At 47.4% G+C, this 13714-nt stretch overlaps 1 protein-coding gene across 1 annotated transcript in view; it reads right to left on the reverse strand.

The window, feature by feature from the left end:
* USO1 (USO1 vesicle transport factor) overlaps positions 1-13714 on the reverse strand; it is a 65234-nt gene that overhangs the window by 19681 nt on the left and 31839 nt on the right. Inside the window, exons 5-13 of the mRNA XM_056857307.1 lie at positions 12858-12958; positions 12005-12107; positions 11610-11665; positions 8505-8625; positions 6988-7166; positions 6717-6857; positions 4761-4849; positions 3242-3396; positions 1710-1921 (exon numbers count right to left, since the gene is read on the reverse strand). Of these exons, the coding sequence (XP_056713285.1) occupies positions 1710-1921; positions 3242-3396; positions 4761-4849; positions 6717-6857; positions 6988-7166; positions 8505-8625; positions 11610-11665; positions 12005-12107; positions 12858-12958 (1157 nt within the window). The remainder of the gene's footprint in view (positions 1-1709; positions 1922-3241; positions 3397-4760; positions 4850-6716; positions 6858-6987; positions 7167-8504; positions 8626-11609; positions 11666-12004; positions 12108-12857; positions 12959-13714) is intronic.

Here is a 13714-nt window from a genome sequence, read left to right on the forward strand (position 1 = left end):
TTAAAAGTTACAAAAGGAACTTTTCAGGCCTATTACATATCAGTATGTTGTCATGTCCTGTTCTAGAGGCTGCTCTGGTGGAGCATCGTCATTATGTCTGGGACGTATGTTTTTGCACGGCAACAGAAGGTAACACACACATATTATCAAGCTTTATCAGGTGATGGAGACCCAAAGCATGCTGCACCTTGTGACAGAACTTGACAAAATGATTAGGGGACTAGAGCAACTGTTCTATGGAGAGCGGTTAAGATGCTTAGGGCTGTTTAGCGCGGAAAGAAGGTAGCTGAGGGGAGACATGATAGAGGTCTATAAAACTATGCATGGTTTGGAGAGAGTGGACAGGGAGAAGTTTTTCTCCCTCTCCCATAATACTAGAACACGGAGTCATCTGCTAAAGCTGGAGGGTGAGAGATTCAAAACAGATAAAAGGAAGTATTTTTTCACACAAGGCATAGTTAAATGGTGGAACTCCCTGCCCCAGGATGTGGGGATGGCTGCCAACTTGGAGGGCTTTAAGAGGGGACATATTTATGGAGGAGAGGGGTATTCATGGCTATTAGTTAGAATGGATACTAGTCATGCTGCATACCTATTCTCTCTAGTATCAGAGGAGCATGCCTATTATTTTGCGTGCGGTGGAACACAGGCAGGATGGTGCTGCTACAGTAGTCTTGTTTGTGGCTTCCTAGAAGCACCTGGTTGGCCACTGTGTGAACAGACTGCTGGACTTGATGGGCCTTAGTCTGATCCAGCAGGGCCTTTCTTATGTTCTTACGTTGACAAAATGGAGCGATCACACACAAGCCTACAGCTCTGGCAACCTGGCAGCTTACTCTAAGTGGATTAAGGTGGTTTGAAAATTTTCTTGCTAGGTGCATTTAATCTTCTGCTCTTTAAATGTTGTGTAGTGGATGATTAGTGTCAGTTTAATTGTTCTTAATGTGCTACTAGTTGCTTCAGGATCTAGCTCATACTATGTGCTTACCTGCCCACACATTTGTTTAGCTGCTGCCAAAACAGAAGCAAAAGGCTTAGATACACTCCTCTATACAGAGAAATGCGCACATTTTGTACTTCGGTGAAAACATTTCCCAAGTTCATGCTGAAAGCACATCTAACTCCGCAAGACCACCCAAATGCCTTCTGCAAAGTTGATGTCAAGGCTCACAGACATAATCGGGAAGGAAGCAGAAGGAAGGCACTCGTGTGGCAACCAAGCAGGGGTTCCAAGCACATGTTTCTTGTCATCCCAGATGGCTATCCTCAACCTGCTTGAGAAGACAGTTCTCAGCCTATTCCTGCCCAGCCCACTGGGCTCTTCACATGAACACATGAAGCTGCCTTATACTGACTCAGACCCCTTGGTCCATCAAAGTCAGTACTGGATACTCAGACCGGCAGAGGCTCTCCAGGGTCTCAGGCAGAGGTCTTTCACATCACCTGCCTGCCTAGTCCCTTTAACTGGAGTGGCCGGGGATTGAACCTGGGACCTTCTGCATGCCAAGTAGATGCTCTACCACTGAGCCATGGACCCTCCCCACCTTCATGCTGCTGCTTCCAGTTCAACTCAAGCCTTCCACTACACAGACATGTGGCTAACATGCTGCGGCTGTCTTCTTACTAGAGAGGGCTTTGATCTCAAGGATGTGTCCTGAGCTTGACAGAAACGCTGTTTGTGTGAAAAGGAAGAAAGATGAATGCTGTACCTGAGACAGGATGTTGGTGCACTGCTGGAGCAAGGACACGGGGGGGTTCCCCAGACTGGTGGCCAGCTGCACCCGCAGCAGCTGCTCTTTCAGTGGGGCGTTTTCTTGCAAAGCGTGGGCCAGCGCCACAGCAGCACACCAGTTGGAGAGAGAGTCCGTGGAGAAGAGCCCTCCGCACAACAGCTGGCCAGCTGAGACGGAATTTCCAGTCGCTGTAACAGGAAGCACACCGTTTAGTTTCTGACAATGCCAGGAGGTGCAGGGTGCTGCAGCTGCCAACTTTCAAGCACTGGGCATATTTCCAATTCTGCTTGCAGAAAACCAAGTCACTGACACATAGTTTTCCATACATCCTGTTGGAGAGGCTGTTTACCACCTGGCCTGTGAAGTTCCAGGTACTCCAACTCCTACCTACAAATAGTCTCACAGCCCTGCTGCCTGGGAAGAGAGGGCTAAGTTCTCCCTGCTTTAACGTCACCTGCAGAAATGAACTCCCCCGCATTTGCCCCTGCCATTTGTTGACAGGAAATCTTTTTAAACCAGTTTGCCGCTCCAAGCACCCAAATATTTGGGTGAATCTCCATAGCAGAGGGCATTTCTCCTTCAGAGGAAAAATGTGGCGATTCTCACGCATGTGTATGCTTAGCTCCACTTCTAGCCGTATATTGACAGAGCTCATACACAAGAAATAAGGGGGGGAGAAGGGAACTGGCACTGTGACACCACTGATGACAGCATCCTTGCTCAAAAATACTGGTTTTTTTTAAGGCACGTCTATTAGAAGATAAACAGATGTGGAAACTGGAAAAATGCAGAGGCAGGGAAGACAGGCAGAAGCCCCGTGCTCAACACCATTCTGATGCTAGAGGATTGACTCATAGGAAAAGCAGGAATCAGCTGCTCACGTGGGAAAGCCCTTTGTGTGCCTTGAAAACAGAAACAACGCTGTGGTGGATCCACCCATCCCCCAGAACCACGCAAGAACCACTGAAGTTGGGAGGATGGCTTCTCAAGCCGGACGAAGGCTTCCAACTTAGCTCAGCGGAGCGGCAGAATCCGCTGCAGTCTATGTAGAAGTCAGAGGGTTGGAGACCCTGATTCAAATCTCCCTGTACTTTTTAGCTTACTGGATGACCTTGGGCAAGCTGCCTTCTCTCTCTAACCTATCCAACAGGGTGTAAGAAAAAAAAGTGCCCTTAATCTAATTAGAAAACCTCAACTATTCACAAATAAAATTAATCTTCAACTCCCTTTTAAGAAAGGCAAAAACTGAATATTCTACTTGAAGCCAAGTTATTATGACCAATAATCAGATCAGGTTCATGTTACTCTTCTTGCTGTGTGCTATTCTACAGAATTATCCATCAACAACCGACAGAAAGATAGCTGTCTTAAGATGTTCGAGGCACACCGCAACATTCACTTTTTATATACAAACGCTCAACAGAGATGTGTGTCTGCCTGGGTGTGTGTACAGGCCAAATCCCCAACAGTCCCACCAAAAAGCCACGGAGACATTGCATATTGTGTACCATCAATGGTTGAAGGTAGAAGCGTGGACACAATTTCTCCTTGCCCTTTCTGGTTCTTATACAAAAAGCACTGAAAACAGTACAGCACGGCACAGCGCAACACAAAGGGCTGCCTTTCGTTGACCATGGACATCAGCAGCACCACAATGGCAGGCCTGGCAGAAAAGGAAGACGAGACAATCAATTGGTTTTAAAAAGACAAACACACCTAGTAACCATTCAGTCCTCACTGTGATGTTATGTATATCCACGTTTTTTATTGAATTGCTTATTTTATATGTACTTTATTTTAAATGCGGTATTAATGTTTAATGCCTCAGGGGACCCTGTTTGGGTGGAAAGGTAGTACAGAAATGTCTAAAATAAATCAACGGATAACTGGCCCACCCCCAGCCTCCTTGGGTTGCCAAGAGGGAGAAGTCAATGCCAGGGTCGCGTGTGGTGACCCTCCGTGGCTCCCTGAGGTCCGGTGTGCGGTGAATGGTCTGCCCCCAGGCTTGGGATGAGGTGACTTCACGGGTCCTCTGGCAGCCCGAAACAGGGAGAGCAGCACCGCTGGCTCAACATGGCGCCAACAAAGATTGCGCAGCCCAGGGGAACAGATACTGAGGTGGTCTACGGGCCTGTGGTTCTCCATGTAGGACAACGTTCTGCTACCCGCAGCCATCATTGCGCCAAAATGGCAAGTGGCCCCCTGTGCTGCCTGCTTCTGCCCACCTTTTAGCATGCTACTGGCAGCACCAAACATCCGGTGTATGGTGTCCCTTGCCTACTGGAAAGGGCCAGAGTGACTCAAGTGACTCCCCTCTTTGCCAGCCGGCAGCTGCACGGCTTCCTAACCAGCTGTTCTCTCCCTTACAGATGCATGCACCCTGAATACTCGGCCTAGTCAAATCCATTTTTTAAATTGTACAGACATAGCCAAACATTGACTCCCGCCAAGGCCAATGGTGGGAATCATGGACTGAGTCTGTGTCACAGGCTGCTCCTGGCAGCTGAAACCAGTCACCTCCATGAAGATGCATTAACGGTTCTATTTTGTTTCTATTTAGTTTCTCACATACTATGATTACTGGAGAGACAATGTAGTATAGTGGTTAGAGACCCTGAGTAGGAACTGGGAGTCTAAGGTTCAAATCCTCACAGCGCCACAGAAACTCACTGGGTGAGCCTTGAGCCAGTCTTTCTCAGCCTATCCTACCTCACAGGGTTGCTGTTGTGGGAATAAAGCAGGGGGGGTGATATTGCAGTGGGAGGGGCTGGGGCTCAGTGGCGGAGCCTCTGCTTGGCATGCAGAAGGTCCCAGGTTCAATCCCTGGAAGCATCTCCAGTTAAAGGGACTAGGCAGGTAAGTGATGTGAAAGACCTCTGCCTGAGACCCTGGAGAGCCGCTGCCGGTCTGAGTAGACAATACTGACTTTGATTCAGTATAAGACAGCTTCATGTGTTCAAGCAGCTTTGGGTCTGGAATGGGGGAGAATAAATGAAGTACATAAATAGATGGCACCAAGTACTGTACCTCGGTGGATTTGAAGGTGCATTTACTGAAGCGAAGTAGTCTTGGTTCACTTGACACCCACGAATCACCTCCGACACAGTGTTGATGGTCTAGACAGTAAGAGAAAAATGTCAGAGCTGCGATTTGAGTGATGAACCAGCTGCCCGCTCACGCCTGCAGCTTTACACAGAGACAAAAAGGGCATCTCTTTTTTTCTGCACATGTTTATTTCAGGGCAAAAAGCAAAGTGTTCAAGAGCAAAGGGATCCGGGGCACTGCTAAGAACAAAATGAATCCTGCAACTCTTCTTAATTACTGTTTTCGCTACAAAAGTCATAAACAGCGAGAATCCCATAATTCACAGGAGAGGCAATGAGAAGCAGAGACAGACTCTGCCAATTGCAGGGGCCAGGCAGGGCACCCAGCACAGACACAGCTCTGTTCTTATGGGCAGGTTCAGGTATATTCATCGTCTGAGGTGAGCAGCTACAGACGGGCCTCACCTGGATGGCCCCAAACACAATGCTTTGAAAGCAGAGGAGAGAACAAATGTAAGCTGCTCTGGGGCTCCCACTGAGGAGAAAAGAGGGGTATCAATCAACAAGTTAGGACATTTTAATTACATTAGTTCACGTGTTCATCTGCAAATCAAGGATCCAGTTACCATGGGATGGGGAATGGTGATGTACATGCCTGTGTGAACTGCGGCCACAAGTCTAGCCAGGCAACCCAGAAGTAGACACAGGAAGCAAGCAGGGAATTATGATTGACTTCACAGCTTATATTCAGCAAAGTTAAGATGGGGTCCATTCATGAAACACAACAACCTGAACAATTGTCCTGTCTGCGGAGACACTGAAAATTACATCTTGTTAAAGCAGGGGGTCCTGCATGGCAGGGGGGCTGGACTTGATGGCCCTTGTGGTCCTCTTCCAACCTTGAGTGATTTTGTGATTTTTATGATTTGGGTCCCCAACCTTTTTGAGCCTAAGGGCACCTTTGGAATTTTGTGTGTGCAACCAAAATTGGCTGCCATGGGATGTGGAACCAACCACAAAATGGCCACTGCAGGAAGCAGAGACAAACCCAAGTGCAGGGGAACAAGAGCGGTAATTTTTAAAAACACACTGGGAAAGAGGAGGGTGAGAGAGATAAAACCTCATTGTGCTGGCAGCTGCCACCAAAACAGTGTTATTTTAATCTGCACAGCCAATCAGATCTGCAATGGCCATTCAGAAGCTCTGCTGGGCAACAGCCCTACTGGACTCTTCCAACTTTCTAAAATTGCTTGGTGGGTACCAGGAAAGGTACTGGCAGGTACCATGGCGCCGATGGGCACCACCTTGGGGACCCCTGAGTTAAAAGTACAGGGAAACCTAAATCACTTAAAAAGGCGAACTGGAGGAAGTAATTGTGTGTGTCACCATTTCAAAGTAGCATTTAAAAAAGAATAAAAGAGCTAACCTCTGTTTCAAAACAGTTAAAAGACATGTCTAAAGGAAAAGGTGCAAGCACTGGGTCATTCTTGACCCCATGAGGTGATGTTACATCCCGACGTTTACTAGGCAGACTATGTTTACGGGGTGGTTTGCCATGGCCTTCCCCAGTCATCTACACTTCCCCAGTCATCTACAGCAAGCTGGGTACTCGTTTTATCGACCTTGGAAGGATGGCAGGCTGAGTCGACCTCGAGCCGGCTACCTGAAACCGACTTCCGTCGGGATCGAACTCAGGTCATGAGCAGAGCTTTTGACTGCAGTACGGCAGCCGACCACTCTGCGCCACAGGGCTCTATATAAGACATGTCTACAAGCATGTAAAACTGAGGTCCAGAAAAGCCTCCCTAAGCCTGGTCACACCTCAACTGCATCCCTCCCCCACCTCAGCCCCGGCAAGACACGGCTGAAGCAATTCTTTTGTCCGTTTAGCATGCACTACGGCCTAATACAGAAAAAATACTTCTCTGTGATGCCCTACCTCAGTAAGAATATCAGCAGGGACGCCAGTGGCCATCAAGATTGTACAAAGCTGCTGAAGCAATCCACAATGAAACATGGCTTTCTGACAACTGCTAGTAGCACCAGGGGGGTTTGTGGGGGACACCAGGACCCGCACCAGCTGGAAGGAAAAGGAATGGAGACAAGTGTCACTGACGGATGCTGAAAGGGCACACCTCACTTGGACTTCTAAAACAAAACAAAACACTGCCAAGGTCAGGGCCTGCATTCTCGTGGCTCCAGGGGCTCACCTGCAGCATCAGGTGAAGATTTGTCACTTTCTGAGCTGACCACCCAGCATTGTCATCACCAACTTCAAACCAGGGCTTCATACGCTGAATATAGGAGCCTTCCTTAAAGAAATTTTGGTTTGAGTTGTTGTTCTTCAACAGGTTTTGCAACAGAAGAAGACAATCCTCCACAACTATGCCTGAAAAAAACAGTCCGTGAGTGCAACCATGCGTAGAGTTGCTAGCTATACGAGACATTTTGCCTCTAGGGGCAAAATAAGATTTAAAGGCTCAGGGGAAAAAATGAGGAACTAGATTCCAAATTGCACTATGGTCTACCTGAGCGTAACTTATTTAACAGAAGGTTTCTTGCTGAGCTCAAAATATTGGCTGGCAATCAGAATAGACAAAAACAAATTATTGGACTAGCTACAAAGAGGGCAGGATGAAAATTCTTACACATCTGCTAAAGGATAATACCCCTAAGCTTGAGAGGATGCAACCACTGCACACAGCATTATAACAAAAAGGTCAGGTGGTTGTTCCAACAGTTCACATGAACACACACATGAAGCTGCCTTATACTGAATCAGACCATCAAGGTCCATCAAAGTCAGTGTTGTCTACTCAGACCGGCAGCGGCTCTCCAGGGTCTTAGGCAGAGGTCTTTCACATCACCTACTTGCCTAGTCCCTTTATAACTGGAGATGCCAGGGATTGAACCTGGGACCTTCTGCATGCCAAGCAGATGCTCTACCATTGAGCCACAGCCCCTCCCATACTGATACTTACACCCAGTCCAAAGTCACAGGAAGAGTGCAGCAGTGAAGCTAAAAGTAGAGGGGCAGCTAGCAAAAAATAGAGCTCAGCCTCATGGGAAAGACAAAGTATTCCTCCAGACCTTTCATCACATCATTATGAATGAATTCCAGACTTTTCTGCTGTCATCAAGGCTAATGGTGCAATTTTATTTGGTAGCAAAATGCAGCTGTTTCTTTACTAGTTTTTTTTTATCCAACTCTGTTACTTTCCTCTCTGCAAGGAAAAACAGGTTGCTCTTGAAAGGGTCATCTGCGCATTCATACTGACAGGCTCTGGGCCTGCATAGAGCAGCAATTCAGAAGCATCTAGAGGTGTGCATTAGGGACAAAGATCTCCTCCTCCCAGGGTCACTGTTCAGGCTCAGCATGCCCAAAAGGGTGGAGCCGTGTTCTCGCTCTGTTCCTCCCAAAACATCAGAGTACACCACAGCAATTTAAAGGCACCTGTTGCATGGGAGGTGGGCAGATTGCGCGAATGGACAAACAACTGCTCTTCTTCCACTCTAAGGTCCGGGCCAACTTGCACGACCTCAGCCTGATGGCGAAGCCGCTGGCCGGATTAAGCACCGGCCCTTCCACTCTCTTTTGCCTTGCAAAAGTCAGAACCTCCCTGCCAGGACTTCACTCCATCCATTAACCTTAAATGCTCATTTAGGGCCCCCACTAAACCCACTTCTGAAACTGCACAGGCTCGGAGAACAGTTTCCAAGAAGGTACCTCCATCACTGTTTCCTTCTTCTGTTATGATATCCAGCAATCTCTCAAAGGCATTTTCAAAAGCAACAATTTTCTGGATAGCTGCATTACTTTTTGTCAACTGCTGAAGTAGCAAGACACCCTGTGAGAGAAAAAATACACAAAAATGACAAACAAAACTTCTGTGCTTTCTTTAAATGCTCCGTGAAGGTAGAAGTGGGCATCACCCATCTGCATCATGTAAGCACTAGGAAGGGTAAACCCCTAAAAGACTAACTTACCTTCAGAAAGGAAATTGTAATCCAAGGTCTCAGAGGTTAAGAACAGTAAGTGGAGCAGCTTTTTGCTTGCTTTCTTCCAAAGTGCAGCATATTCATCCAATTAAAGCACAATGACAGCAAGTAGCAATAAGTAGCATGCAATTTTTTCTTTAAACCTCTGATACCTGATTAAAGGTTGCATACAAAGTTTAGCAACTAGCTGGTCTAAGAAGATATCACCATCTGACTTGTCTATTCTGCCTTGCTCACAAAGAAATGAAGTATTGCTGTTCTTTCAAAGATCATTCTTTGAACCATGAGAAAGATGGCCGCTGGAACGGGAGCATTGTTATGAGCTCCCGTTTCCCGCTGTTAGCCTACCTTAATTTTAACCAAATTTGGAGTTTTACAAGCAACCAGTTCAGACTGAAGACTCCAGGGTTCGTCCTGACAGCCTTTACTATTATTATTTAAATGTGTAGCGGTTAAGATCTACAAACTCAGAGGACCGGTTGGCATTTTCACCTACAGTGACCATTAGCAGCCTGATTCAATCTGCCAGCCTACCTGCTGCTTGTTGCCAGTCCGGGTAACCTGAGAGCTTGGACCTTGGAGCTGTATACCACCTAAAGCCCGATGGTAAGCCTGGACATTGCACTAGTTAAGGTGGAAGAAACCTCGGGAGGGAGTAACGGGCCCAGAGTGAGAGCTGGGTGCCGACTCCTAAGGGGTATCCATCCTGCTGGAGAGTCCCTGGGTAGACAGATGGCGAAGAGACATCTAGCCAACTCCAGGTTGACCTGGCCTGCCTATCATTGACTCGAGCCCAGAGCAAGCTGGTGGTTTGGCCTGGGTGCGGGCTCCGAGTGCGTCCAGAGGTTGGGTGTTTGCAGATCGACTGGCCAGGTGCTTGGATGCTGTGGTTGAAGAAAAGCCAACTGAAACTAAATCCACAAAAGACAGAGGTCCTGTGGCTCGGCCGGGGGAATTCTGGGGTGGGGTGCCGGCTCCCAGCTCTTGACAGTGTGCAATTAACCTCTGCACCAGCCACCAGGAGCCTGGGTGTGATCCTTGATGCCTCCTTATCTATGGAGGCTCAGGTCACAGCCGTGGTCAAGGCGGCTTCTTCCCACTTCCGCCGGGCCTGGCAGCTGGCGCCACACCTCCCACCCTGACCTAGCCACAGTGATCCATGCAACTGTCACCGCTAGACTGGATTACTGTAACTTGCTCTACGTAGGGCTGCCCCTGAGACTGACCCGGAGGCTCCAGCTGGTGCAAAATGCAGTGGCAAGGCTCCTTACTGGGGCTTCACTGCAGGATCATATAACACCTGTGCTGAAACAGCTGCACTGGCTCCAGCTGGAACACTGGATCAGGTTCAAGGTGCTGGCTTTGACCTTTATAGCCTTACATGGTCTGGGACCATCGTACCTGCGGGACCGCCTCTCCTGGTATGCCCCCCAAAGAGCTCTACGCTCTGCTAACAACAATTTGCTGGTGGTCCCCTGGCCCGAAGTGTGTGTGGCTATCCTCAACAAGGGGCACGGCTTTTCCGGCCCTGGCCCTGGTCTGATCTGGTGGAATAGTCTTCCTGGTGACATCAGGGCCCTGTGGGACCTTAGGGAGTTCCACAGGGCCTGTAAAACAGAACTATTCTGCCAGGCCTATAACTGAGGACAGCCGCAGGTTGATCCATCGTTACTGGCCTCTCCATCCTTCCCCCCCACTCCTGACATTGGTGGGGGGTGACCTGCTGGAACCCTGCTACATGGTGGCATCTGGGGAAATTTTAAGGCCATCTGTTTAAAGTTATATTATAATATTTGATTATTGTGTTAAAGTTTTATTGCTGATTGAAGTTTTAATGTATTTTTAAGGTTGTAACACGCCCTGAGCCTGGCTTGCTGGGAATGAGGGCGGGCTATAAATTTGAAAAATAAATGAATTTGCACAGCTGATGTGAAAGAGGCAACTATCAGCACAGCTGATAGGACCTATATTTATATAAAAGGTTTTAGCACCTAGCACCCTTCTGACACTAAAAATAACAATATTAATGAAAGATTAGTTGACAGTTATAAAAACATAGTTGATAAATTCCTTCACAGCTTCATTGCAATGAATCTTTCACATAGTTATTTGCTGCACTGTACTAAAGAGACTAGAATACAATTAAAAGCAAAGCAATCTAGATTCGGGCGCCCTCGGCCCAGGATGTCTCTGCTGAGGACCATCTTCCCACCCATCTTCTAGAATTCTTAGACCACAGGACAACCTTTGAGGGAAAGTATATGTTACATTCTCCAGTTTTGTTCCTCTTTAGGGAACAATTCTCCCCACCCCCCAAATCTGAATATCCTTACACTGGACTGTGCACTAACTTCCTCGAGATTACATGATATTGGGGGTTGCTATTTTATTTTTGGTTTTAAATTTAAAATGTTTTTAACTATTATTCTAGGCCACCTTGAACCACAAGGAAAAACCAGATATAAACATTTTAATAAATAAATAAATACTCCACTGGACCAACTGCTTAGTTTTGAATTTGCTCTGTATCCGATTTTCCTTCATTCTGTCCCTTTTATTCTAAGTGTATGGTTTCAATGTCCTTTGCCTCTTTCCATTACTGAGAAATACACTATCAAGTCTGACCCACATATATCAAGTCTGACCCACATATACACTGTCTTAAGGGGTGTGGACTGCTGTAGGAGCACGAAAGAAGGGTTGTACCCAAGCACAGGGAGCAGTTCGTGTAACAAACTGTTCTTCGGAGCACAAACCCTCACAAGGAAGGAATGGGTGACTGCTGCAGTTTCATGGGATAATCAGTTTGATTAAACCCCCGTTCTCTACTTACATCATTCCGTATAACCTCTCTAGAATCTGCCAGTAGGTCCATCAGTCTCGAGACACCTGGGAGAGAAAGGCATGACAGGAGATTCAGTGTGCCTATGAAGCCGCCTGATACAGAGTCAGGCCACCAACTGCCCTAGTACAGGACTGCCTACTCTGCCACCAGGACTCAAGCGTCGCGGGAGGATCTAGACCTGTTATCCTATTTTTAACTGAAGATGGCAGGGATTCAGCTCCGGACTCTCTCATGAAACGTGGGCTCTAATACCAGAGTCACGCAGCCCCTCCCCTTCCTTGGCACGTCTGTTGGACGCTGTCATTCAGAGTAATAGAACTAACATAGGGATTACTGTATGCCCACGTGGATTACCTCCTAAAGTTCCAGGCGACCCTACTTACCCATCGGGCTGACGAGTATGATCTGCTGAACTGGGGGCCCCTGCTGCTTTAACAACACTGTAAGAAGCTTCACTCCAGGCCACCGAACGTGGAAATCAAACTCCTGCAAGCAGACAGCATGGTATAGTGGTTAAGAGCTGTGGTTTGGAGAGGTGGACTCTGATCTGGAGAACCAGGTTCAATTCCCCACTCCTCCACAGGAGTGGCGGAGGGTAATCTGGTGAACTGGATTTGTTTCCCCACTCCTACACATGAAGCGAGCTGGGTGACCTTGGGCTAGTCATTGTTCTCTCTGAACTCTCAGCCCCGCCTACCTCACAGGGTGTCTGTTGTGGGGAGGGGAAGGGAAGGTGACTGTAAGCCGGTTTGATTCTCCCTTAACTGGTAGAGAAAGTCAGCATATAAAAACCAACTCCTCTTCTTCAATGCTGCACGTGAGCCCTAAAGACCCACATTTGCATTTCACCACCAACATTATTCCAAACAAGCCATATGCAACTGAATTAGCTTGGGACTACTCATACGGATCCAGCATAGTGTAGTGGACAGCGTACCGGACTAGGACCTGGGAGACCCATGTTTGAATCCCCTTTCTGCCATGGAAGCCTGCCGGGTGACCTTGGGCCAGTCACACAATCTCGGCCTAAATTAACACACAGGACTATTGTGAGGATTATATGCAGGAAGGGAGAAGGTCGTAAGGCCATTTGGTCCTCCCTGGGTTGGGTATAAATGAAGCACATTGGTAAGTAATTAAGGAGCCCCCACCCGGCTGCCTGTTTCTGACAAAATGTAGCTCATGGGTCTCCCAGAATCTTGCCTGTTTTGACCCGAAGACTAAGGAAATACTCACTTCTAAATAGGTCAACAGAAGGGTGACATTTTCTTGCTGCTTTATGAAAATTTCTGTAAATTGACTTCCACTGTCTTCCATTTGCTTCTGCGAATTTTCTTCTGTACAATTAAAGAAAACAAAATTACAGTTCAGCCTTGAGGAAGTTTCAACATTTTCAACTTTTTTTGTCAAGAGCAATCTGCAGTAAATATAGTGGGATTTCAGCTTAAATACTACCTGACTTCAAAAGCTGCAAACAGATATTTTAACCATGCTGCTTTTTACTGCATTCCAGAAACACACAATAAAAACTACAGAGAGTATCATCAATAAAACATGGCAGCAGCATTTAAAATCACCAGCAGTTTGCAAAAAAAACCCCGATAAAAACCCAGAGAGATAGGAACCAGGGGAGACGGGGTTAAACCATCGCATGGTGCCTCAAACTGAGCCCTGAAAATCACAAAGATGGCATCAGCCAGCCACTGGAGGAAGTTCCACAAGCACAGCAGTTGCCCACTCGTCTCCAAAGGCAGGAGGCGCCTGGATAAGGCTTTCTGATGATCCTAACAGGCAGGTTCATGGGGGGGGGGGCAGTCCTTTAGAAAGACCAGGAGGCTCTGAATGATCAGGAACTACAACGTCCACACTCCATTGCTATGGAGAGACTGGAAGTCAGCAACTATCTTTGAGGACCAGAGAAATGTGCTTAGAGCCACTGTGGCCTGGGGCAGCTGGAAGTTGCTGAAGATTCTTCAAGAGCACCACCACAAACTACATATTATAATGTGTGTTCAGTGCCATCAAATTGCTTCCGACTCATTGCGACCCTATGAATCTATGTCCTCCAAAGTGTCCTATCCTTAACAGCATTG

Source organism: Euleptes europaea, chromosome 11, assembly GCF_029931775.1.
Source record: "Euleptes europaea isolate rEulEur1 chromosome 11, rEulEur1.hap1, whole genome shotgun sequence".
NCBI lineage: Eukaryota > Metazoa > Chordata > Lepidosauria > Squamata > Sphaerodactylidae > Euleptes > Euleptes europaea.